Below are 25,537 nucleotides of genomic sequence, written 5' to 3' on the forward strand. Positions count from 1 at the left end.
GACAGTGATCTCTGCAACTCCCCTTTTTTCCCCTCTGGAAAATGAAAAACTGCTTTAGCGACTCCAGACAGCTTGGAAACTGGCAGCAGGATGGTGAGGACGGTGCTGCATCCCACGCTTTTATGAAACCTCCCGCGACATCTGGGCTGCAGCACCAGCTCCCAGCTCGTTTAGGTCAATAAGTTGCCTTTAATCCCACTCTGGCCTGTTTCCCACAGGTTTTTTTAAAGGTATAATTGACTTACAACATTAGCTTCAGGTGTGCGAGATTTGACACTTGCATACGCTGCAGAATGACCACAGCAAGTCTTGCTAACATCGTCAGCATATGGTTAGAACGTTTTTTTTCTTGTGATGAGAACTTTTAAGATCAACTCCTCAACAGCTTTCAAATAGGCAATGCAGTATCAACTGTAGTCCCCACGCTGTACTTTACATCCTCGTGACTTACGTTGTAACTGGAAGTTTGTACCTTTTGATCCCCGTCACCTATTCCACCCCCTGCCCTCCGCACCTCTGGCAAACCAGCGATCTGTTTTAAGATTCCGCATATGAGATGGTGTGGCATTTGTCCTCTCTGACTTATCTAATTTAGCGTGATGCCCTCCAGGTGCATCCACGTTGTCCCATATGGCGGGATTGATTTCTTACGGCTAAACGGTATTCCATTGTTTACGTCACCACGTCTTTATCCATCGATGGACATGAGGTTATTTCCACATCTTGGCTATTGTGAGCAGTGCTGCAGCGAACATGGGGGTGTCAGTAACTCTTCTCCGCGTGTTCCTTGTGGGGTATTATTGTAGTAAGAACGACTACAAACTGTGCTGGTGTCAGTTTTTCTGTATTTCACGTAGTTCAGAAACTAAATCTAAACACATCTCGACTGTTCAGAACAATCATAATAATGACTCATTGGAGAAGACCGCAAGGAGGAACCGCAATGCTGGTGGTCACGTTAGACTGCAGGGGCGGCCGGAGTCGGCAGTGCAGAGGGGACAGCTTTTGGGTGGAGAGGGAGGGTTAGACGGAAGAGGACTTCACTGTGGAGAAGCCGGACACACTTGGGCCGGGTGGTCAGGGGCAGCATCAGTAGTCATAAATCCTGGGGACAGTCCGTGCCCTCGAGACGACAGAGGAAAATGGCGCTCTTCCTCCCCCAAGCCCATAATCCCAGTCTAACGTGAGGAACAGCAGACGAACGCCGACAGAGCGCGTCCTGCAGTGTCCCCGCCCATCCTCTTCAACACTGTCCAGAGCCTCATAAACAAGGAAAGTCTGAGAAAGTGGCCTCACAGCCAAGGAAGACCTAAGGAGACGTGACAACTGGTGGTCACGTGTCCTGGGTGTGACCCTGGAACAGAAAAGCACAGGAGGCCTAGCTTCTCTCTCCGGAATGCCTTGGGTTCTTCAGGAGGTGCAGAATCTGATATTTAATGTCTAGTTTTAAACACTGAAACAGTGGTATTCAAGCATCTACCTGATGAGTTGTCCTAGCACACATTGTGACCACAAAAATGCAATGTAATAAAATCTTTTAGGAGGAGAAGGGTGTTTGCCCTAAGAGGTCGATAATGATTTCTCAAGGAGGTGATGTCACTTGAGCCAAGCCAGCCACGGAGACCCAGGAGGGCAGGGGGGTGGGTGGTGGTTTAGAAGAGAGGCAGGGGAGGTGGGACCAGGTCGTGAGGGGCCTTCCACGCGGTGCTGAGCCGGGCAGGGATACTGTCAGTGATGATCCGGTTGGGGTTTAGGAAAGCTACTCTGCTGTCATGAGAGTCTGGATCGAAGGAGTGGAAGCAGGCAGAGGCTTGGGAAAACATTTCAGTTTTGCAGGACTGAGATTTAGGGGCCCTAAAGCAATAGGATGCTTAGTCTACAGACTGTGGGAGCTACAGACCCAGGCATCAGTGGTATTCAGAGTGGCAAGGTGGCAATCAAAGACGGTACTTAGGGCTTCCCTGGTGGCGCAGTGGTTGGGAGTCCGCCTGCCGATGCAGGGGACGCGGGTTCGTGCCCTGGTCTGGGAGGATCCCACGTGCCGTGGAGCGGCTGGGCCCGTGAGCCATGGCCGCTGAGCCTGTGTGTCCGGAGCCTGTGCTCCGCAATGGGAGAGGCCACAACAGTGAGAGGCCCGCGTACCGCAAAAAAAAAAAAAAAAAAAAAAGACGGTACTTAAAACTATGACAGTAAGTAGGTGATCGGAAGGCCTGCTGAGATGCATCGTCAGGAGGATCATTCTTTTGAAGCGGGGGGGTGGAGGCAAGAGGGGGCGGCGTTCAAACTCTGCCTCCAACACGGGACCATGTGAACGTGCAGAGAAGGGAAAGCACCCCAGGGACGCGGGAGGGAACGCTACCACGTGTGTGGAGGTGAATGGGGCTCCGGAGCTGTGGAAATCCTGACGGGGGCTGGACCGGAGGCCTTGGTTTGAGCTTAACTTACTAGGAAATTGGGAGCTAACTTTCAACTAAAACTTTTTTTTTTTTTATTCAGGGAGTGAGCAAAGCTCTGCAAGAACAGAAATCCCAGTGTCAGGACTGCCTGGTAGGTGCCGGTGAGGAAACCAGTGCTGCCGTCCAATAGAAATGCAAGGTGAGCCATAGAGGTGATTTAGTTTTCTAGTAACCACATTAAAGTAAAAAACTGGTCAAATTAATAACTTTATACAACCCAATATATCCAAGGTATTAGCATGTCAACACGTGGCACTAGTCACATTCCTGGTGCTCAGTGGCCACCGTCTAGAGGTCCTGCGCAGGCTGACATCCCGAGTGTCAGTAGGGATCGCCTGTGTTCTGCCTACAGCAGTGAGAATTAGGAGATGGATTCGTGATCCCAAGTCTTCAGGCTTGGGATATCGTAGTGATGACACGATGCCACGAACAAAAGCAAGGACCACACATGAGTCAGCGTCTGCTGTGCAAGAAGAGAGACAGTGTCGCTCTTACGGAAAGGATGATGTTTATTTCCATCCTAAGTGATTATCACAGCGTTATTTAAACACATCTGAAAAATCCTGAAGTAATTTAAACTGAAGGCACAGAACAAATCAAAATATCTAAGCTTAAAATGAGAGAATTCAAATATTTCGACAGTATCAATAAATTATGAACAAGTTTCCATCACCAAATATCATTTTGACCAACAGCTATAGTCTTTTATAATAAAACCAAATTAGCTTAAACTGATTTCAAGATTTCCATGATAAGAATAATATTGAAAAAAAGTCATCTTTCAAAATATTCATTTTATCACCAGGTTCGCTGTAAGCATTTTATTTATGACAAAGTGGCAGTTAGGATATTTGTTGATGGGTGACCACTCCCCAAGAATGATGCATTCTTACAAAATGTTTTAAAAAATAGCAAAGTAGGCTACGAAATTCTATTTGGGGAGCAGGAAAAAAACTTGTTCTATGTCAATTAGAGTAACAAAGCATTTCAATATCAAATTGCTTCAAAAGCCAATCATCACATAACAGTAATATACTGCATAGGGCGTTCCACTGTATCTCGGTTCACTGCTGATCATACGGTGTCGCTGGGGGGCTGAACAAGTCTGTAACGATTATTGTTGCCATTTCTTATTTAGTCAAGAGATATGTTTTAAAAAAATCGTTAAAAAACTCACTGGAATAATCTGTGACACGCTACAGAAACAATAAACCCCAGCAAGGCAACTGCTAAGTTTTGAAATAAAGTGGTCATGCTTCATAATATACTGTAGTATTCTGAAATACATTCTGTGATCATCAACACCATTTATTAGAGGTCACTTGTAAATTAGCTCAGATTCTGCACTAGATTTCTAAATGAAACTTTTTTCAAGTATGCATAATATTCATAAGGTAAAGACTTGCCTCTTACTCACTTCTTTGTGTGTGCTTCCAATGGACAACCATGATGGTTAAAGGACAAACAATGGGCTGGTCAGTTTTCAAAAACATTTCAAAAAACATGAGATAGTCTAGTGACCAAGGACTGACTGAAAAGTTTTTTTAAAATCTGGCATAGCAGGTTTCACATGTTAGTATCTTGCAGAATTTTTCCTGAAATAACTAAGTAAGGAAATAATGGGGAAAAATAATGGTTTCTAAAACACTCAAGAGAATAAAATAAAAAAGGTATGTCTTCTACTTAGCTGTGATATATATGAATGTGCATTTTTTTAACAGCAATATGGTTTCATTTTTATCATCTAATTGCATAAATCACAGAAACACTTCCAGCCAAGTTTGCTGATAGGAGTATAATACAAACTCTAGAAAACGATTTTTAGCAAAAACTGCTTCAAAATTTTCCTACATAACAAAACATTCTTTTGGAAATGAATCTTTAATGCTTTTGGACTGTCCAAGTAAATGCAGCTTTTACCCTCTCCAGCTCTAAACTATAATTATTTCCCAAATTCCTTTGTCACTGGATAAGTGTTATCTTTTATTCTCTACTATTCTAATAATGGTACATTATTTTTAAAAAATCTCTTTAGGGGGTCTCAGACTTAATGTCTTCATCTATGAGTACTGAGATTAAAGTAGAAATAAAATAAGCCAGAAAAATCACCTTATAAACAGTATGAAGTTTTGAAATGTGGCACCGGTGTAAACTGGGAAAGCCTTATCCAAACTCCGACCGCATCCGTTCCCAGCACTGCCGCCCCAGGGGCAGCACATGCTGCCCGTCTTGGGCACGTGGAACTCATTTTATGACTCAGTTAGTGAAAACAGAGCCACCACAAGTCATCTGACCCAGCCGGCTGGCTCACAGTTCGGGCAGACTTCCTTCTTTATTATTATAGCTCACATTTTGACAGCTGAGAATCTGAATTCTGAAAATGTGGTCTCACAAAGGTTAGTGGAAGATGGGCACTGAGCTGGCAAACGGAAGGAAACCATTTAAATAACAAAGGACGAGCCTAGCGGTTTTGACCCTGCTTATACCCAGCTGTGTCTGCAGCCCCTTACAAACAGAAACTCGACAAAACCAAAGGGTTTTCTTTCCAAGCCCTGAAAAGAAGATGTTGGACTGAAACCCGACTTGAGAGTCTACACCAGGCTGCCCGGCCAGCAGACCACTGTCAGTGTGACCTTGCTTCTCTGGCCCTTCAGCATGGGGACCAGCGCCGAGTGGCTCATGCCCACGGTCGACAGGCCGTTTACAGCCACGATCATGTCTCCACACCTGCACAACGACAGACAGACACAGTCACTGTTTCCGTGATTCTGAAACTGTTATCCCGGGACTTGCTTCGCAGGAAAACCACACCTAACCACTGTCAATGACTAGGCTGCACTGTTTACTTTGAGAGACATCTGGGGTGGTTTTTAAGCCTATGTTGGCTTTCCCTTGCCAATCAAGGACACCCCTTGCCGGCCTCTCCTGTAACTGGTAGATGATTTTAAGGGCAAGCAGAATGATTTTCATATAAGCTTCAGCAACATATAGTTAAGAGAATAAATCTGCCTCTTTTCTTTCTTTTTTTTTTTTTTTCTTCTTCGGTACACGGGCCTCTCACTGTTGCGGCCTCTCCCGTCGCGGAGCACAGGCTCCGGACGCGCAGGCTCAGCGGCCATGGCTCACGGGCCCAGCCGCTCCGCGGCATGTGGGATCGTCCCGGACCGGGGCACGAACCCGTGTCCCCTGCATCGGCAGGCGGACTCTCAACCACTGCGCCACCAGGGAAGCCCCTGCTGCCTTTTAAAAATACCAGATGATATATTTGGACGGTGTTGCTGATTTTCATTGTTCATTCTTACAGCTCATACATTCAAGGGCTCAATTAAATTGAGAATAAGACCCACACCTCCTCTTTCAGCTATGGATGCTCACTGTCCTCCAAGATGAATGACCACAGACGGATGATGAATCTGAAGACCTTTCTAGCCTTTATGATGTTTAGTCTTTAGTTTGAATACAAATATGCTACTTTATTGTGAGCTACTTCAGTTTCTTTTTGGAAGTAAGTGGAAGTTAGTTTATAATTTGCATGAGACCCAGACTGGTTGAGTAACTTGGCTAAGAGAATGGTTAAGTCATCCCCCCATTCCTCTTTCCTCCTAAAAGAACAATTTTTTCCCATCTGTGTCAGGATAAGACTGATCTGGAGCATACTAACCCTGATGGACTTGTCACAATATTCTGAGCTGTCACTTTGTGTTTGCAAACAGTGTAAACTCCCCATTTGTGCAGCACTCTGACTAGGCTGTCAGCATCCACTTTTTAAGAATGTTTCTTTCATCCAAAACTAGGCACTAAGAGCTGAGTCACCCGTCTCCTCTGTTTGTATAATCTCTTGATATAACACCTCTTTCTTCTCACCGTGCCTGAGCTTTGAAAAAGAGGCGGCACAGAGATTGAGAGAGTACTTTTTGCCCAGTGGTGTCAGTAGCGGGGCTGAATGGCAAAGGCTCTGAGCCACAGTCCTGGTTTAAATCACTGTCAACTACTTCCAGCTGTTCGACTGTGGGCAGGTTTTTAACCTGTCGAAGCCTCAGTTATCTTGCGTATAAAGTAGGAACCACAGCAGCACTTTACCTCACAGGTTGCTAAGAAGATTCAGTAACCCGTGCCCAGCACCTGGTCCTGTGCCTGGCACGCATATCATCCATCCAGGGTTGACGAAGACTTTACTACATATGCAAGGCCCTGTGATGGCTGCCAGGGATGCAACAAGAAATGCAACAAAATCCCTCCCATGTGGACTTGCATAAATTGAATGCTAGGCTGACGTAAGTGCTGTAGAGAAAAAGTTACCTAATGACAGGACTGGACCCAAGTGTTCAGGGCAAGTTGTCACGTCACAGTGTGTCCAAATGACTCAGCTTTATTTTGTTAATCTAATAACAGGCACTGAACCTGTGAGTGCCAAGATGGTAGAGGTGATGCTTCAGTCTAGATCAGGGCTGGCAAACTGTCCTGTAAAGGGCCAGATGGTAGATAAATATCTCAGGCTCTGGGAATCACTGGTCTCTGTCACAGCCACTTGGCTCTGCCATGGTGGCTCGGAAGCAGCCATGGGTGATAACGCAAACGAGTGAGCGTGGGCATGTTCCAATAAAACTTTATAAGAACAGACATCAGGCTGGATTTGGAGCTGACCCCAGTCTAGAATAAACACGAAGTACATCATTAAACATAACAAGACTCACTTTAATCTTCCATCGTAATAAGCAGGAGTTCCCAACACAATGGTTTTAATGAAGAAAGGCTGATTGGTGTGGTTTTCTTCATATCCACCAACGATACTGAAGCCCCAGCTTCCCAAGTAACTTCTTCGCAAAACTATATCATGGCAGCTGTGAAGGGCACTATAAACAAAAACAGAAATCAAGCAATATTAGTGGGAAGGCTTTTTATAGCCTGTTCATCTTTGTACAAGTCCACACCATGTTACATGCATCACTGTGGGGGAGCCATAAACAACATGCTAGGACTTCTCATCTCGTCTACTTTCTTAGCTCAGTGATCAGCATTTAAAAAGGCTCCTGGGATGCAGAAGAGTCCCACACAGTGGCCTGATATTTTAGGAAAGTGCAGGTTATTTTCATTATTCTGAATCTTCTGCAAAAAAACAAAACACAAATGAGCAGTTGTCTGGTACACCCAGCAAATCATAGTGGAAGAGCCTCCCTTGTAGGAAAACCAGAGCTGCTACCCTAGGTGGCGGCCCCTCTGACCCAGTTGTTGAATACGGGTTTGCATAGAATAGAGACCTCCGAGAATCCACAGAACAGTGGCTGTTTATTGACAGGTATTCTTTTGACATAGGTGGGCTCAAAAATAGGTTTTACTATCCTGTGTATTTATTTTTCTATTTTTAAATTTTATATTGGAATATAGTTGATTTACAGTGTTGTGTTTCAGGTGTACATCTAAGTGATTCAGTTACACATACATACATCCATTCTTTTTCAGATTCTTTTCACATATAGGTTATTACAGAATATTGCATAGAGTTCCCTGTGCTATATAGTAGGTCTTTGTTGGTTATCTGTTTTATATGTAGTACTGTGTTTATGTTAACCCCAAACTGCTAATTTATCCCTCTCCACCGTTTCCCTTTGGTAACTGGAAGTGTGTTTTCGAAGTCCATGAGTCTGTTTCTGTTTTGTAAATAAGTTGATTTGTATCATTTTTTTAAAGATTCCACATATAAGTGATATATGATAATTGTCTTTCTCTGACTTCACTTAGTATGGTAATCTCTAGGTCCATCCATGTTGCTGCAAATGGCATTATTTCACTCTTTTTTATGGCTGAGTAGTATCCCATTGTATACATGTACCACATCTTTATCTGTTCCTCTGTCGATGGACGTTTAGGTTGCTTCCGTGTCTTAGCTATTGTAAATAGAGCTGCAGTGAACACTGGGGTGCCTGTATCTTTTCAAATTATGGTTTTCTCTGGATATATGCCCAGGAGTGGGATTGCTGGGTCGTATGGTAGCTCTGTTTTTAGTTCTCTAAGGAAACTCCATACTGTTCTCCATAGTGGTTGTACCAATTACATTCCCACCAACAGTGTTGTTGGGTTCCCTTTTCTCCACACCCTTTCCAGCATTTATTGTTTGTAGACTTTTTAATGATGGCTATTCTGACTGGTGTGAGGTGATACCTCATTGTAATTTTGATTTGCATTTTTCTAATAATTAGCAATTCTGAGCCTATTTTCATGTGCTATTTGGCCATCTGTATGTCTTCTTTGGAGGAATGTCTGTTTAGATCTGCCCCCCCTTTTTTTTTTTTTTGCGGTACGCGGGCCTCTCACTGTTGTGGCCTCTCCCGTTGCGGAGAACAGGCTCTGGACGCGCAGGCTCAGTGGCCGTGGCTCACGGGCCCAGCCGCTCCGCGGCACGTGGGATCTTCCCAGACCGGGGCACGAACCCATGTCCCCTGCATCGGCAGGCGGATTCTCAACCACTGCGCCACCAGGGAAGCCCCTGCCCATTTTTTGATTGGGTTTTTTTTTAAAATATAGAGCTGCATAAGCTATTTGAATATTTTGGAGATTAATCCGTTGTCAGTCGCATCGTTTGCAAATATTTTCTCCCATTCTGTGGGTTGTCTTTCTTTTTGTTTATAGTTTCCTTTGTTGTGCAAAAGCTTTTAAGTTTATTTAGGTCCCACTTGTTTATTTTTGTTTTTATTTTCATTACTCTAGGGGGTGGATCCAAAAAGATACTGCTGTGATTTATGTCAGAGTATTCTGCCTATGTTTTCCCCTTAGAGTTTTAAAGTATCTAGCCTTACATTTAGGTCTTTAATCCATTTTGAGTGTATTTTTGTGTATGGTGTTAGAGAATGTTCTAATTTCATTATTTTACATGTAGCCGTTCAGTTTTCCCAGCACCACTTATTGAGGAGGCTGTCTTTTCTCTATTATATATTCTTGCCTCCTTCATCATAAATAAGGTGACCATATATGCATGGGTTTATCTCTGGGCTTTCTATCCTGTTCCATTGATCTATATCAGTACCATACTGTTTTGATGACTGTAGCTTTGTAGTATAGGCTGATGTCAGGGAGTCTGATTCTTCCAGCTGCTTTTTTTTTTTTTGATCAGTATTTTTAAATTGAAGTATAGTTGATTTACAGTGTTATGTTAATTTCTGCTGTACAGCAAAGTGACTCAGTTTTACATATATATATATACATTGTTTCGTAGTCTTTTCCGTTATGGTTTATTGTAGGATACTGCCTAGTCCTCTGTACTATACAGTAGGACCTTGATGTTTACCCATTCTATATATAAAAGCTTACATCTGCTAACACTAACCTCCCATTCCACCCTTCCCCCAATCCCCTCCCCCTTGGCAACCACCTGTCTGTTCGCTATGTCTGTGAGTCTCTTTCATACATAGGTTTATTTGTGTCATATTTTAGATTCCACATATAAGTCATGTCATGATATTTGTCTTTGTCTGTCTGACTTCACTTAGTATAATAATCTCTAGGTCCATCCATGATGCTGCAAATGGCACTATTTCATTCTTTTTTTTATGGCTGAGTAGTAGTAGTCCATTGTATACATGTACCACATCTTCTTTATTCCTCTGTCCATGGACATTTAGGTTGCTTCCATGTCTTGGCTATTGTAAATAGTGCTGCAGTGGACAGTGGGGTGCCTGTCTCTTTTTGAATTACAGTTTCCTCTGGATATATGCCCAGGAGTGGGATTGCTGGATCATATGGTGGCTCTATTTTTAGTTTTTTAAGGAACCTCCATGCTGTTCTCCATAGTGGTTGTACCAATTTACATTCCCACCAACAATCCAAGAGGGTCCCCTTTTCTCCACACCCTCTCCAGCATTTATTGTTTGTAGACTTTTTAATGATGGCTATTCTGACTGGTGTGAGGTGATACCTCATTGTAATTTTGATTTGCATTTCTCTATAATTAGTGATGTTGAGCATCTTTTCATGTGCTTATTGGACATCTGTATGTCATCTTTGGAGAAATGTCTATTTAGGTCCTCTGTCCTTTTTAAAATTGGGTTCTTTTTTGTTGTTGTTGACTTATGAACTGCTTATATATTTTGTAAATTAAGCCTTTGTAGGTCACACCGTTTGCAAATATTTTCTCCCATTCTGTAGGTTGTCTTTTTGTTTTGTTTATGGTTTCCTTTGCTGTGCAGTTCATAAGTTTGATTAGTTCCCATTTGTTTTTTGTTTTTATTTCTATTGCCTTGGGAGACTGACCTAAGAAAACACTGGTATGATTTACATCAGAGAAAGTTTTGCATACGTTCTCTTCTAGGAGTTTTATGGTGTCTTATGTTTAAGTCTTTAAGCGTTTATTGTGTGTATGGCGAGACCTGTGTATGGTGTATCTTCATTGATTTACATGTGGCTGTCCAACTTTCCCAACACCACTTGCTGAAGACTCTTTTTCCATTGTGTATTCTTGCCTCCTTTGTCAAAGATTAATTGACTGTAGGTGTATGGCTTTATTTCTGGGCTTTCTATTCTGTTCCATTGATCCATATGTCTGTTTTTGTGCCAATACCACCCTGTTTTAATTACTGTAGCTTTGCAGTACTGTCTGAAGTCTGGGAGGGTTATGCCTTCTGCTTTGCCTTTTTCTTCAGGACTACTTTGGCAATTCTGGGTCTTTTATGGTTCCATATGAATTTTAGGTTGTTCTAGGTCTGTGGAAAGTGTCATTTGATAGGGGTTGCATTAAATATGTCAATTGCTTTGGGTCGTATGGCCATTTTAACAGTATTCTTCCAATCGCTATCTCTCCGTTTCTTTGAGCCATCTTCAGTGTCTTTACTCATGCTTTCTAGTTCTCAGTGTATAAGCCTGTCACCTCCTTGGTCACGTTCATTCCCAAGTATGTTATTTCAGGGGGTGCGGTTTTAAACGGTATTGTTTTTCACATTCCCTTTCTGATAGTTCATTGTTGGTGTAAAGAAATGCAACTGATTTCTGAATGTTAATCGTGTATACTGCTAACTTGCTGAATTCGTTGATCAGTTCTAGTAGTTTTTGTGTGGAGTTTTTCTCATTTAGTATCATATCATCTGCATATAATGACAATTTTACCTCTTCCTTTCCAATTTGGATACCTTTTATTTCTTGTCTGATTGCTGAGGCTAGGACTTTCAACACTATGTTGAATAGAAGACATAAGTGGGCATCCTTGTCTTGTTCCAGATTTTAGCAGGAAGGCTTTCAGCTTTTCACCATATAGTAGTATATTGGCTGTGGGTCTATCATAAATAGCTTCTACTATATTGACATGTGTTCCCTCTATACCCACTTTTGTAAGAGTTTTTTTTTTTTTAATCATGAATGGATGTTGAATTTTGTCAAATGCTTTTTCTCCATCTATTGAGATGATTATGTGGTTTTTGTCTTTTGTTGATGTGGTACTTCACATTGATTGATTTGCATATGTTGAACCATCCTTGTGAACTTGGGGTGAGTCCCACTTGGTTATAGTGTATGATCTTATGTGTTATTTTCTTGAGAATTTCTGCATCTATATTCATCAAGGATATTAGCCTGTAGTTTTCTTTTTTGGTCGTGTCTTTGTCTGGTTTTGGTATCACGGTGATGATACCTTTATAGAATGTCTTTGGGAGTGTTCCCTCCTCTTCAGTTTTCTGGAAGAGTTTGAGAAGTATTGGTATAAGTTCCTTTTTGTATGTTTCGTAGAATTCGCCTGTGAAGCCATCTGGGTCCTGGGCTTTTTGTTTGTAGGGAACTTTAAAATTGCAGATTCTATTTCACTTCTAGTGACTGCTCTGTTCAAATTACCTATTTCTTCTTGATTCAGTTTTGGTGGGCTGTTTGTTTCTAGAAACTTGTCCATTTCTTCTAGGTTATTGAATTTGTTGGCATATAATCGTTCATAGTATTCCTTTATGGCTTTTGCATTTCTGTGCTATTGATTGTTATGTCTCCTTTTTCATTTCTTATTTTGTATATTTGGGTTCTTTCTCTTTTCTTCTTGGTGAGCCTGGCCAGAGGTTTGTCAATTTTGTTTGTCCTTTCAAAGAACTAGCTCTTGTTTTACTGATTATTTTTCTATTGTTCTTCTAATCTCTATTGATTTCCCCTCTGATCTTTTTTTTTTTACATCTTTATTGGAGTATAATTGCTTTACAATGCTGTGTTAGTTTCTGACTTATAACAAAGTGAATCCGTTTATACATATACATACGTTCCCATATCTCTTCCCTCTTGCGTCTCCCTCCCTCCCACCCTCCCTATCCCACCCCTCCAGGCGGTCACAAAGCACCGAGTTGATTTCCCTGTGCTATGCGGCTGCTTCCCACTAGCTATCTTTACCTTTGGTAGTGTATATATGTCCATGCCACTCTCTCACTTTGTCACAGCTTACCCTTCCCCCTCCCCATATCCTCAAGTCCATTCTCTAGTAGGTCTGTGTCTTTATTCCTGTCTTACCCCTAGGTTCTTCATGACATTTTTTTTCTTAGATTCCATTTATATGTGTTAACATACGGTATTTGTCTTTCTCTTTCTGACTTACTTCACTCTGTATGACACACTCTACGTCCATTCACCTAACTACAAATAACTCAGTTTCGTTTCTTTTTATGGCTGAGTAATATTCCATTGTATGTATGTGCCACATCTTTATCCATTCATCCGATGATGGGCACTTAGGTTGTTTCCATCTCCTGGCTATTGTGAATAGAGCTGCAATGAACATTTTGGTACATGACTCTTTTTGAATTATGGTTTTCTCAGGGCATATGCCCAGTAGTGGGCTTGCTGGGTCATATGGTAGTTCTATTTGTAGTCTTTTAAGGAACCTCCATACTGTTCTCCATAGTGGCTGTACCAATTCACATTCCCACCAACAGTGCAAGAGGGTTCCCTTTTCTCCACACCCTCTACAGCATTTATTGTTTCTAGATTTTTTGATGGCCATTCTGACTGGTGTGAGATGTCGTCTCATTGTAGTTTTGATTTGCATTTCTCTAATGATTAATGATGTTGAGCATTCCTACGTGTGTTTATTGGCAGTCTGTGTATCTTCTTTGGAGAAATGTCTATTTAGGTCTTCTGCCCATTTTTGGATTGGGTTGTTTGTTTTTTTGTTATTGAGCTGCATGAGCTGCTTGTAAATTTTGGAGATTAATCCTTTGTCAGTTGCTTCATTTGCAAATATTTTCTCCCATTCTGAGGGTTGTCTTTTGGTCTTGTTTATGGTTTCCTTTGCTGTGCAAAAGCTTTGAAGTTTCATTAGGTCCCATTTGTTTATTTTTGTTTTTATTTCCATTTCTCTAGGAGGTGGGTCAAAAAGGATCTTGCTGTGATTTATGTCATAGAGTGTTCTGCCTGTGTTTTCCTCTAAGAGTTTGATAGTTTCTGGCCTTACATTTAGGTCTTTAATCCATTTTGAGTTTATTTTTGTGTATGGTGTTAGGGAGTGATCTAATCTCATACTTTTACATGTCCCTGTCCAGTTTTCCCAGCACCACTTATTGAAGAGGCTGTCCTTTCTCCACTGTACATTCCTGCCTAAGGGGATGGAAAAAGATATTCCTTCATCACTTTAAATATGTCCTGCCAGTTGCTTCTGGCTTGCAGAGTTTCTGCTGAAAGATCAGCTGTTAACCTTATGGGGATTCCCTTGTGTGTTTGTTGTTTTTCCCTTGCTGCTTTTAGTATGTTTTCTTTGTATTTAATTTTTGACAGTTTGATTAATATGTGTCTTGGCGTGTTTCTCCTTGGATTTATCCTGTATGGGACTCTCTATGCTTCCTGGACTTGATTAACTATTTCCTCTCCCATATTAGGGAAGTTTTCAACTATAATCTCTTCAAATATTTTCTCAGTCCCTTTCTTTCTCTCTTCTTCTTCTGGAACCCCTATAATTTGAATGTTGGTGCATTTAATGTTGTACCAGAGGTCTCTGAGACTGTCCTCAGTTCTTTTCATTCTTTTTTCTTTATTCTGCTCTGCAGTAGTCACTTCCACTATTTTATCTTCCAGGTCGCTTATCTGTTCTTCTCCCTCAGTTATTCTTCTATTGATCCCTTCTAGAGTTTTTTTTTTTTGTGTGTGTGATACGCGGACCTCTCACTGTTGTGGCCTTTCCCCTCGTGGAGCACAGGCTCTGGATGCGCAGGCTCAGCGGCCATGGTTCATGGGCCTAGCTGCTCTGCGGCATGTGGGATCTTCCCGGACTGGAGCATGAACCCGTGTCCCCTGCATCAGCAGGCGGACTCTCAACCACTGCGCCACCAGGGAAGCCCCCTTCTAGAGTATTTTTAATTTCATTTATTGTGTTGTTCATCATTGCTTGTTTTATCTTTAGTTCTTCTAGGTCCTTGTTAAATATTTCTTGCATTTTTTCTATTCTATTTCCAGGATTTTGGATCATTATTCTGAATTCTTTCTCAGGTAGACTGCCTATTTCCTCTTCATTTATTAGGTCTGGTGGGTTTTTATCTTGCTCCTTCATCTGCTGTGTGTTTCTCTGTCTTCTCATTTTTCTTATCTTACTGTGTTTGGGGTCTCCTTTTTGCAGGCTGCAGGTTCGTAGTTCCCGTTGTTTTTGGTGTCTGCCCCCAGTGGCTAATGTTGGTCCAGTGGGTTGTGTAGGCTTCCTGGTGGAGGGGACTATTGCCTGTGTTCTGGTGGATGAGGCTGGATCTTGTCTTTCTGGTGGGCAGGTCCACGTCTGGTGGTGTGTTTTGGGGTGTCTGTGGACTTATGATTTTAGGCAGCCTCTCTGCTAATGGGTGGGTTGTGTTCCTCTCTTGCTAGTTGTTTGGCATAGAGTGTCCAGCACTGTAGCTTGCTGGTCGTTGAGTGAAGCTGGGTGTTGGTGTTGAGATGGAGATCTCTGGGAGATTTTCGCCATTTGATATTACATGGAGCTGGGAGGTCTCTTGTGGACCAGTGTCCTGAAGTTGGCTCTCCCACCTCAGAGGCACAGCCCTGACTCCTGGCTGCAGCACCAAGAGCCTTTCATCCACTCGGTGTCCACTGTGACACCATAGAGGAGCTCACGCTCTGGTGAAAACAATGAAGTGACGTTCGTGAAAGATCCTCTATTCCTTTATAACACTAGTTGGAGTTTCTGGTTGCAGCACCTCTTTGCTTCCTCTTGGTTTATTCCTTCATTTTGATAGAGCACCCCCTCCAGTAGCTTCCTCACCGGACCCCAGCAGGGCTGCCGGAGCTGAAATTAGAAACGAGCCCAATGCGTGCTCTTGTGCACTCTTCACAGCAGGGCCAGGGCTGCGTCCCGGGTGAGTCACCTCCCTTCTGATCTTTATTATTTCCTCCTGCTGATTTTAGGTTTTGTTTGTCCTTCTTCTTATTCTTTTATGAGGTTGTTTATTTGAGATGAAGGCCTGTATTGCTATGAACTTCTCTCTGAGAACTGCTTTTGCTGCATCCTGTAGATATTGTATGGTTGTGTTTTCATTGTAATTTATCTCAAGGTATTTTTTAATTTCCTCTTTGATTTCCTTGTTGACCCACTGGTTTTTTAGTAGCATATTGTTTAGTCTCCATGTAACCATTTTCCCCCCCTCATTTCTTTTCCTGTGGTTAATTCCTACTTGCATGCCATTGTGGTCAGAAAAGATGCTTCAGATAATTTCTATACTCTTAAATTTGATGAGGCTTGTATTTTGCCCTAGTATGTGGTCAGTTCTAGAGAATGTTCCATGTGCACTTGAAAAGAATTGTGTATTCTGGGTTTTTTTGGTGGTAATGTCCTGAATATATAAATGAAGTCTAACTGTTCTGTTCTATCAGTTAGGATCTTTTATTGCTTTACTGATTTTCTGTCTAGAAGATCTGTCCATTGATGTGAGTGGGGTGTTAAAGTCTCCTACTATTATTGTATTCCTGTCCATTTCTCCCTTTATGTTTGTTAGTATTTATGTATTTGGGTGCTCCTACAATAGGTACATACATATATGTTGATTAGTGTCAAATCCTCTTCTTGTAGTGATCCTTTTATCATTATATAGTGTCCTTTATCTTTCTTTATGACCTTTGTTTTAAAGTCTAGTTTGTCTGAGTATTACAACCCCTGCTTTCTTGTCATTTCCATTTGCATGAAATATCTTTTTCCATTCCCACACTTTCAATGTATGTGTCCTTTGCCCTAAAGTGGGTCTCTTGTAGGCAGCATATTGTGGGCTCTTGTTTTTTTTTAATCCCATCTGCTACTCTGTGTCTTTGGATTGGAGCATTTAATCATTGACATTTAAGGTAATTATTGATACGTATTTACTGCCATTTTAAATCTTGTTTTCTCATTGGTTTTATACTTCTTTGTCCCTTTTTCTTTTTTCTTTAGTGGTTTAATGATTTTCTTTTGTATTATACTTATGTTGTCTTCCTTTTGGTTTCTCTGAATCTACTGTATACTTTTGATTTGTGGTTAACCCTGTTTTTCAAGTATGTTACCCCCTTCCTCTATCTATTTGTCTTAGATTGAGCCTATATTATGACTGCCAAACACATTCTAGGAAAAAAGTCTACATTTGCCTACTCTCCTCCCCCACGTTTTATGATTTTGGTGTCCTCTTTTACATCTTCATGTTCATCCTTTTGCTGTTCATTGTGATCATCATCACTGTCACAGAATTTTTGTTTTTTAATCTGTGTACTGGCTTATTTTAGTGATTTACTTTCCACTTGTGACTTTCTCTTTTCTATAGATTCTTCTTTTTTTATTTGGAGAAGACCTTTCAATATTTCCTTTAGGCTATAGGTTTAGTATTGCTGTATTCTTTTAGTTTTTGTTTGTCTGAGAAATTCTTTATCTCTCTTTCTATTCTAAATGATAATCTTGCTGGGTAGAGTATCCTAGGTTGCATATTTTTCCCTTTCAGGACTTTGAAATCTTGCTACTCCCCTTTTGGCCTGCAACGTTTCTGTAGAGAAATCAGCTGACAGCATTATGGGGGCTTCCTTTACTATTAACTCTTTTTCTCTTGATGACTTTAGAATCTTCTCTTTAACTTTTGCCATTTTTATTATGTCTTGGCATAGGTCTGTTTGGGTTTATCTTGTTTATCCTGTACCTGGATATCTGTTTCCTTCCTTAGGTTTGGGAAGTTTTCAGCCACAATTTTTTCAAATACATTTTGGTCCCCTTTTCTGTTTCTTCCCCTTCTGGAATTCCTATTATAAGTAGATTGGCCCACTTTATCCCATATTGTTTTCATTATTTTTCGTTTGGTTTTCTGTCTGCTGTCCTGATTGGGTGATTTCTATTATTCTACCTTCCAGGTCACTTATTCGTTTTTCTGCCTTATTTATTCTGCTGTTCATTGCCTTTATCTAGCTTTCATCTCTGCAAATGAGTTTTCTTATTTTTCTTGGTTCCTCTTTATAGTTTCTAGCTCATTTTTACAGTACTCTACATATTCTGTCCACAGCCTTTCTTAATTCCTTCAGTCTAATAGACACCCATTTCAACAAGGAGATAATGAAGATACTGAAGAGGTCTGTTTTGTTGTTTGTTCTTTCTGGGGATTGTCTTGGTCATTTAATTGGGAGAGGTTCCTCTGCTTCTGCATTTTACTGACATTTCTTTTATTTACTTGTATTTCTTATATTTAGTTATTATATCTCTTACTCTGTGGTCTTGGAGGGCTCTTTATATTTAGGGGCGTTGCTGTGTAGCTTGTGTGGGTTTAATATATTTGGTGTGAGGGTTGTTTTTAGTATGGATGCATGTTGCCTCTTTCCTCAGCATGTGCTGGTCATTATCCCCTTGATAGGGGGTGTGCTGATGCCTGGTCCTGGGATTCTTGGTGGTGGTGGCAGCTCAGGCTCACCCCTGGAGCACATGATGGGAGTGGAGGTAGCTCACGACCACTCCTGCAGTCCAGGAGGGAGGTGGTAGTGGCTTGTGACTGCTCCTGGAGCCCATGAAGGCAGTGTCTTGACCTCTGAGCACACACACAGGGAAAAAGGCTACAATGGAAGGTCTTGCCCCTCCCCTTGTGCATCCCCCAAACAATGGTGCCTGGCCTCTAAGGTGGCCCAGGCTTCCTCCATGTACACCCTCAGGTGCAGTTGCAGTAGATTTCAGCCCCCCCCCCCACCCCCGAGGCTGTTTCTGCACAGCCAACCCCAGTCCTCTCCCTAGGTCTGCTCTCCAAAGGCCAAGTTCCAGCACCCACCTGCCCCGGTGGACATGTCTCAGGCTGGGGAGTGCAGGGTGATGGTACTGGCCACCTGTGCAGTCTTCCCACTGCTCTGGCTGCCATAAAACCAGCTGCTATGTTCTCCTGAGGTTCTGAAGCGCCCCTTCTGTCCTGGCTGATCTCCCCCACTGGTGAGGGGGCCTTCCAGGGTGCAGGAACCTTTCCTCTTTCACAGCTCCCTCCCAGGGGCATAGGTCCTGTCCTGATTCCTTTCTTTCTTTTTCTCTTTTTTCTTTTGTCCTACCTGGTTATGTGAAGATTTTCTTGCCCTTTCAGCAGTCTGAGGTCTTCTGCCAGCATTCAGTAGATACTCTGTGAGAATTGTTCCACATGTAGATGTATTTGTGGGGGAAGATGAGCTCACATCCTGCTACTTCGCCATCTTGATCATTTACCCATTTTTCCTTCTCAGGATTGCTTTGGCTATTTGGGGTCTTTTGTGTTTCCATATAAATTTTGTAATTTTTTTTTTTTTAGTTCTGTGAAAAATGCCATTGGTAACTTGATAGGGATTGCATCGACTCTGTAGATTGCCTTGTACTATCCTGTGCATTTCTCATCTAAAATCTTTGTTATTCTTCCTGGCACATCAGAAAATGCCCTGAACAAAGGAAGAGGTACTGACCCCAAAACTAGCCTGGAATAACAAATAAAGAAAGCTACAAGAAGCATGGGGGTTTCTCCAGGATGCCGTTGGTCTCAGCCTGTGCAGCAGCAGAGTTGGGCACTTGGGCAGAACTGCTCAGCAGGAGGGTACAACTTCACACATAAAGTTTTGGGCCGAGTGTTTAATAAGATCAGTTAGGTTCCTTCTGATAGCTCACAACTTAGATGGCATGTCTGCAGGAGCTGAATAGGAACCATTTAAATCTATGTTGATTTTTTAATGGGGAAAAAAATCAGTTTTGGTGCACGGAATAAACATATGAAGCAGTTAATCATCTCTGTCATGAAAAATCTCTCTCCACAAGGGCCCTAGAGTTCCCTGAAACAGTTATTCTATTACAGTTTTATGCCCTCTTACTTTTTTTCCCCTCTTCTTTTTTTTTTTTTTTTCTTTTTGCGGTATGTGGGCCTCTCACTGCTGTGGCCTCTCCCGTTGTGCGGAGCACAGGCTCTGGACGCGCAGGCCCAGCGGCCATGGCTCACGGGCCCAGCCGCTCCGCGGCATGTGGGATCCTCCCAGACCGGGGCACGAACCCGCGCCCCCTGCATCGGCAGGCGGACTCTCAACCACTGCGCCACCAGGGAGGCCCTCCCCTCTTCTTTTAACTGAGAGGATGTGTCAGCAAGTTAAATTAATAAATGAAATCCAATAATATCCTTGCTTTTTGTGTTATTCTTTATATGAAAATACTTTATAAACCATATAGCACTGTATAAATGCTAATTATTATAAATTTATTTCACATGAAGCTAGATGGCTCAGAAACGGGCATATTCTTATTGCTTATTTTAAAGAATCAGTCATTTTCATACCAGTTTAAAAGTCAAAATGTTTCATCATATTTCAGTTTCAGGATTCTTCTGTACAGTAAGAATCTAAACTGAGTTGGAAACAAATGAAGATGGTAATTCACATCCTCTCTACCTCAATACCAAATTACACAACTACCACCTGCAGGTTCCAAAATGTCTCACGACCAGACACCGACCAACTACAGGATGTCCTGTCTGGTGAGCCGGTCATGAGCTGTGACCTCCTCCTAAAAGGGGTCAAGAGCAGTAATGCTTGAACACCAAGGGTCTGGCCTAAAAACTCTTATGTCCAATAAAAACTCAGTTTTACACTCCTTTGTAGGAAGAGTAGGGCTTTCAGCAATACTTCTGGGATAGGGAAAGGCCCAACACTTTGACTTGTTTTTTTCTGGTGAAAAATGCACAGAAGTCTAAGCATGTATCAGAGTGAATGTTGGTAAAGGACAGCTGTTCTAAGCAAGAGACTGACCACCCAACCTCATAGCTGGCCCACTGGGCAGCCTTTTGTAGGAATGAACAGAATAGCTTTATTTATTTTTATAAACAGAGGTAAGTCTTTTCAGCTTCGTTCTTATTATCAAATTTACCTTTTAAAATATAACCTAAGAAAAAATTAACCTGATTTGATGTTGCTACTTTTATCTAACTAAAGCCTTTTTTCCTCCTCAATGAGTGAATTTGCTGTGCTATACGCTGATGAAGGTTGCAATTGCGATTTTCTGTAAAACAACAGAAAAGCTGCAGTACCTGGGCAGCCCAAGCCACATGACCCATGACGGGGACCAGCTGGCATCATACTCATTCTCGCTGACAGTGCTGGGCTGCTCATCTGGGCTGTGGGTGTCCTCCTCCAGAACCTGCACCTCCAGTGCTTTCAGGGCCACCGTGGGCGACGTGGCGCTGGCCTTCAGCATAGCCACAGCCTCACTGTGACTTAAACTGGTCAAATCGATGCCATTGATATTCAACAAGATGTCACCTGTTCAAATAAGGGAGCAAGAAAAATGAGCCACCAAGTGATTACTTCCCTGTAAATCCTGTTATCTGTAAACTAATTAACAAAGGTTAGTTCCAAAAACTCAGATGACATAAGGGAAAAGACCATTTTTCTCTTTATCATTCTTAGAATACTGAAGAAAAATCCAATTCATGGACAAAACTCCAAAACAATTCAAAAATTTTTAAATAATGTAATAATATATAGGAAAAGGTTTGGCTCGAGGCTCTGGAATTCAGTTAGGGTCCACATCATCAGCCCTGGTATAGCTGTGGACGGGCCCTGGGCACCTTCATTTCTCTTCTTACCCTTCCTTCCAATTAGAAAGTGATTTGATCTTTTGCTCTTAGAAGGGAATTTTTAATCTATTCTACTTTATATTGCTACGGTTTTATACATCTAGACACAGCCCTACACAGTTCACTCAGTGTAGGCATCTCAGTATGTAGAGAAGATACCCTTGGGCCTACACAAATGAAACTTGTGATTTGAACATGTCCTGCTTGAAGAAGAAAAATAGTCTTTGTTGCTCTGCCAAGTAATATAATAAAAAAGAACAATGGGGCTCATATAAAAGGCTAGGAAGGAAAGGATTAGTTTTATAGGAAGCACAAACGTTTGTACTAAGAAAGCCTGCAGAAAATCCTGCTCCCCATATTCATCATTTTTCAGATTATTAAAGCAAAACATTCTTTGTAGAAAACTTCAAAACCATAAAATAACAAGAAGGAAATAAAATTACCTCAAATTCCACGATAGAACAAATAACTTTTAAAAAGTCTTTTAAAGATATAATTCATATACCATTCAATTAAAGTCTGTAATTTTATGGTTTTATAGTCAGAGTTGTATTGTACAACCATCATGTCATTTTTAGAAAATTTTTATCACCACCCCCAAAACCCTGTACCCATTAGTAATCAGTTCCCTTCCCTGAGTCCCTAAGCAACTACTAATCTACTTTCCAACTCTACAGATTTGCCTTTTCTGGATATTTCATATAAATGGAATCATGTGGTCTTTTGTGACTGGCTTCTTTTACTTAGCATGTTTCCAAGATTCATTTATATTGTACAGTGTCAGTACTTCATTCCTTTTTATGGCCAAATAATATTCCATTGTATGGATAAATCACAGTCTCTTCATCCATTCACCAGTAAATGGACATTTGGGATGTTTTTACTTTTTGGCTATTATGGAAAATACTGCTATAAACCTTCACGTACAAGTTTTTGTGTGAACATGTTTTCATTTCTCTAGGAATGGAATTGCTGGGTCATATGACAACTTTAACTTTTTTTTTGAACTGCTAAACTGTTTTACAAACCAGTTCTACCGTTTTACATTCTCTCTGGTAAATACATGAGAGTTTCAATTTCTTTACATCCTTGCCAAATGTTATTGTCTTTTTTTTTCCTATATTCATCCTAGCAATGAATTTGCATTTCCCAATAACTAATGTCACTGAGTATCTTTTCAAGTGATTATTGGCCATTTGTGTATTTTCTTGGGAGAAATGTCTTCAGATCAGTTGCCCATTTTTAAATTGGGTTATTTGTCTTTTATTATTGAGTTATAAGGGTTCTGTAATCCCAAACTCCTGATTTATCCCTCCCCACCACGTTTCCCCTTCAGTAACTATGTTTGTTTTCAAAGTCTGTGAGTCTGTTTCTGTTTTGTAAATAAGTTGGGTTTTTTTTTTAGATTCCATATGTAAGTTGATATCATATATTTGCCTTTCTCTATCTGACTTACTTCACTTAGTATGATAATCTCTAGGTCCATCCATGTTGCTGCAACTGGCATTATTTTGTCTTTTTTTTAATGGCTGAGTAATACTTCATTGTAATATGTACCACATCTTCTTTATCTATTCATCTGTTGATGGACACTTAGGTTGCTTCCATGTCTTGGCTATTGTAAATAGTGCTGATGTGAATGTCGGGGTGCACATATGTTTTCGAATCATGATGTTCTCCAAATACATGCCCAGGAATGGGATTGCAGGCTCATATGGTAGCTCCATTTTTAGTTTTTAAAGGAATCTCCATACTATTCTCCATAGTGGTTGTACCAATTTACATTACCACCAACATTGTAGGGAGGGTTCCGTTTTCTCCACACCCTCTCCAGCATTTATTATTTGTAGACTTTTTGATGATAGGCATTCTGACTGGTGTGAGGTGATACCTCATTATAGTTTTGATTACATTTCTCTAGTAATTAGTGATGAGCATCTTTTCACATGCCTTTTGGCCATCTGTAGATTAATAGACCATAAGTGCGTTTATTTCTGGGCTATCCTGTTCCATTGATCTATATTTCTGTTTTTGTGCCAGTACCACACTGTTTTGATTACTGTAGCATTGTAGTTACAGTTTGAGGTCAGGGAGCCTGTTCCCTCTGGCTCCATTTTTCTTTCTCAAGATTGCTTTAGCTATTCGGGGCATTTTGTGTTTTCATACAAATTTTAAAATTTACTGTTCTGTGAAAAATGCCATTGGTAATCTGATAGGAATTGCACTGAATCTGTTGACTGCCTTGGGTAGTACAGTCATTTTGACAGTATTGATTCTTCTGATCCAAGAACATGGTATATCTCTCCATCTGTCTCATCCTTGATTTCTTTCATCAGTGTCTTGTAGTTTTCAGAGTACAGGTCTTTTGCCTCCTTAGGTAGGTTTATTCTTGGGTATTTTTATTCTTCTTGATGCAGTGGTAACTGGGATTGTTTCCTTAATTCCTCTTTTTGATCTTTCATTGTTAGTGTATAGAAATGCAACAGATTTCTGTGTATTAATTTTGTATGCTGCTACTTTATCGAATTCATTGGTGAGCTGTAGTAGTTTTCTGGTAGCACGTTTAGGATTTTCTGTATATAGTGTCATGTCATCTGCAAACAATGACAGTTTCACTTCTTTTCCAATTTGGATTCCTTTTATTTCCTTTTCTCCTCTTGATTGCTGTGGCTAGGACTTTCAAAACTATGTTGAATAAAAGTGGCGAGAGTGGACATGCTTGTCTTGTTCGTGATCTTAGAGGAAGTGCTTTCAGCTTTTCACCATTGAGTATGATGTTAGCTGTGGGTTTGTCATATATGGCCTTTATGATGTTGAGGTAGGTTCCCTCCGTGCCCACTTTCTGGAGGGTTTTTATCATAAATGGATGTTGAATTCTGTCAAAAGCATTTTCTGCATCTATTGAGATGATCATATGATTTTTATCCTTCAATTTGTTAATGTGGTGTATCACACTGATTGATTTGTGGATACTGAAAAATCCTTCCACCCCTGGGATAAATCCCACTTGATCATGGTGTATGATCCTTTTAATGTACTGTTGGATTCAGTCTGTTAGTATTTTGTTGAGGATGTTTGAGTCTATGTTCATCAGTGATATTGGCCTGTAATTTTCCTTTTTTGTGGTATCTTTGTCTGATTTTGGTATCAGGGTGATGGTGGCTCCATAGAATGAGTTTGGAAGTGCTCCTCCTTCTGCAATTTTTTGTAATAGTTTTGGAAGGATAGGTGTTAACTCTTCTCTAAATGTTTGACAGAATGCTCCTATGAAGCCATCTGGTCCTGGAGTTTTGTTTATTGGGAGTTTTTTAATGACAGATACAATTTCAGTACTTGTAATTGGTCTGTTCATATTTTTTATATCTTCCTGGTTCAGTCTTGGGAGATGGCACCTTTCCTAAGAATTTGTCCATTTCTTCTAGGTTGTCCCTTATTGCCATAGAGTTGCTTGTAGTAGTCTCTACAGTCCTTTGTATTTCTGTTGTGTTGGTTGTAGCTTCTCCTTTTTTCATTTCTAATTTTGTTGATTTAGACTCTCTCCCTTTTTTTCTTGAGTCTGGCTAAAGGTTTATCAATTTTGTTCATCTTTTCAAAGAACCAGCTTTTAGTTTCATTGATTGTTTCTACTGTTTTTATGTCTTTATTGCTTGTGTTTTTGGTGTCGTATCTATGATAACCACTGATTAATCTGTTGCATAATCCAAGGCCCTGAGGGTTTACACTGGATTTTCCTCTAAACGTTTTAGCTCTTACGTTTAGGTCTTGGATGAGTTAATTTTTGTGTATGGTGTGAGGCAGGGCTCCGACTTCAGTTTTGGAGAAATAGCTTTCAGGACTCCCTTTTCCATCTGAAGCAAGTGTATGGAGAACGCTGTTGTTACCACCACCACCCCTACCCATACAAATGATATAGTATCCATCAATGGGGGTTGTGAAACGGTGAATGAATTAACCCCTAAAAACCACTCCTTTTTATGAAGTTTGTCTCTGCTCCACCTCTTCTGTGATCCTCCTCCCACCCAGACACCTTTTTAATAGGCAACAAGTGTATTTCAGTGAGATGACCTTTCAAAGTATCTGGTCTACCATAATGCTGGA

At 41.1% G+C, this 25,537-nt stretch overlaps 1 protein-coding gene and 1 long non-coding RNA gene across 3 annotated transcripts in view; one reads left to right on the plus strand and one right to left on the minus strand.

The window, feature by feature from the left end:
• The window catches only part of LOC308605204, a 38,794-nt gene that overhangs the window by 6,908 nt on the left and 6,349 nt on the right, over positions 1 to 25,537 (plus strand). For both annotated transcript variants that reach the window (XR_014013639.1, XR_014013640.1), the window contains exon 5: positions 2,497 to 2,595. This is a non-coding gene — a long non-coding RNA (uncharacterized lncRNA). The remainder of the gene's footprint in view (positions 1 to 2,496; positions 2,596 to 25,537) is intronic.
• The window catches only part of LNX2 (ligand of numb-protein X 2), a 48,741-nt gene continuing 26,121 nt past the window's right edge, over positions 2,918 to 25,537 (minus strand). The window contains exons 7-9 of the mRNA XM_081214967.1: positions 20,891 to 21,122; positions 7,151 to 7,309; positions 2,918 to 5,183 (exon numbers count right to left, since the gene is read on the minus strand). Of these exons, the coding sequence (XP_081071093.1) occupies positions 5,048 to 5,183; positions 7,151 to 7,309; positions 20,891 to 21,122 (527 nt within the window). The 3' untranslated portion in view covers positions 2,918 to 5,047. The remainder of the gene's footprint in view (positions 5,184 to 7,150; positions 7,310 to 20,890; positions 21,123 to 25,537) is intronic.

Source organism: Mesoplodon bidens, assembly GCF_964165515.1.
Source record: "Mesoplodon bidens genome assembly, chromosome: 17".
Lineage (NCBI taxonomy): Eukaryota > Metazoa > Chordata > Mammalia > Artiodactyla > Ziphiidae > Mesoplodon > Mesoplodon bidens.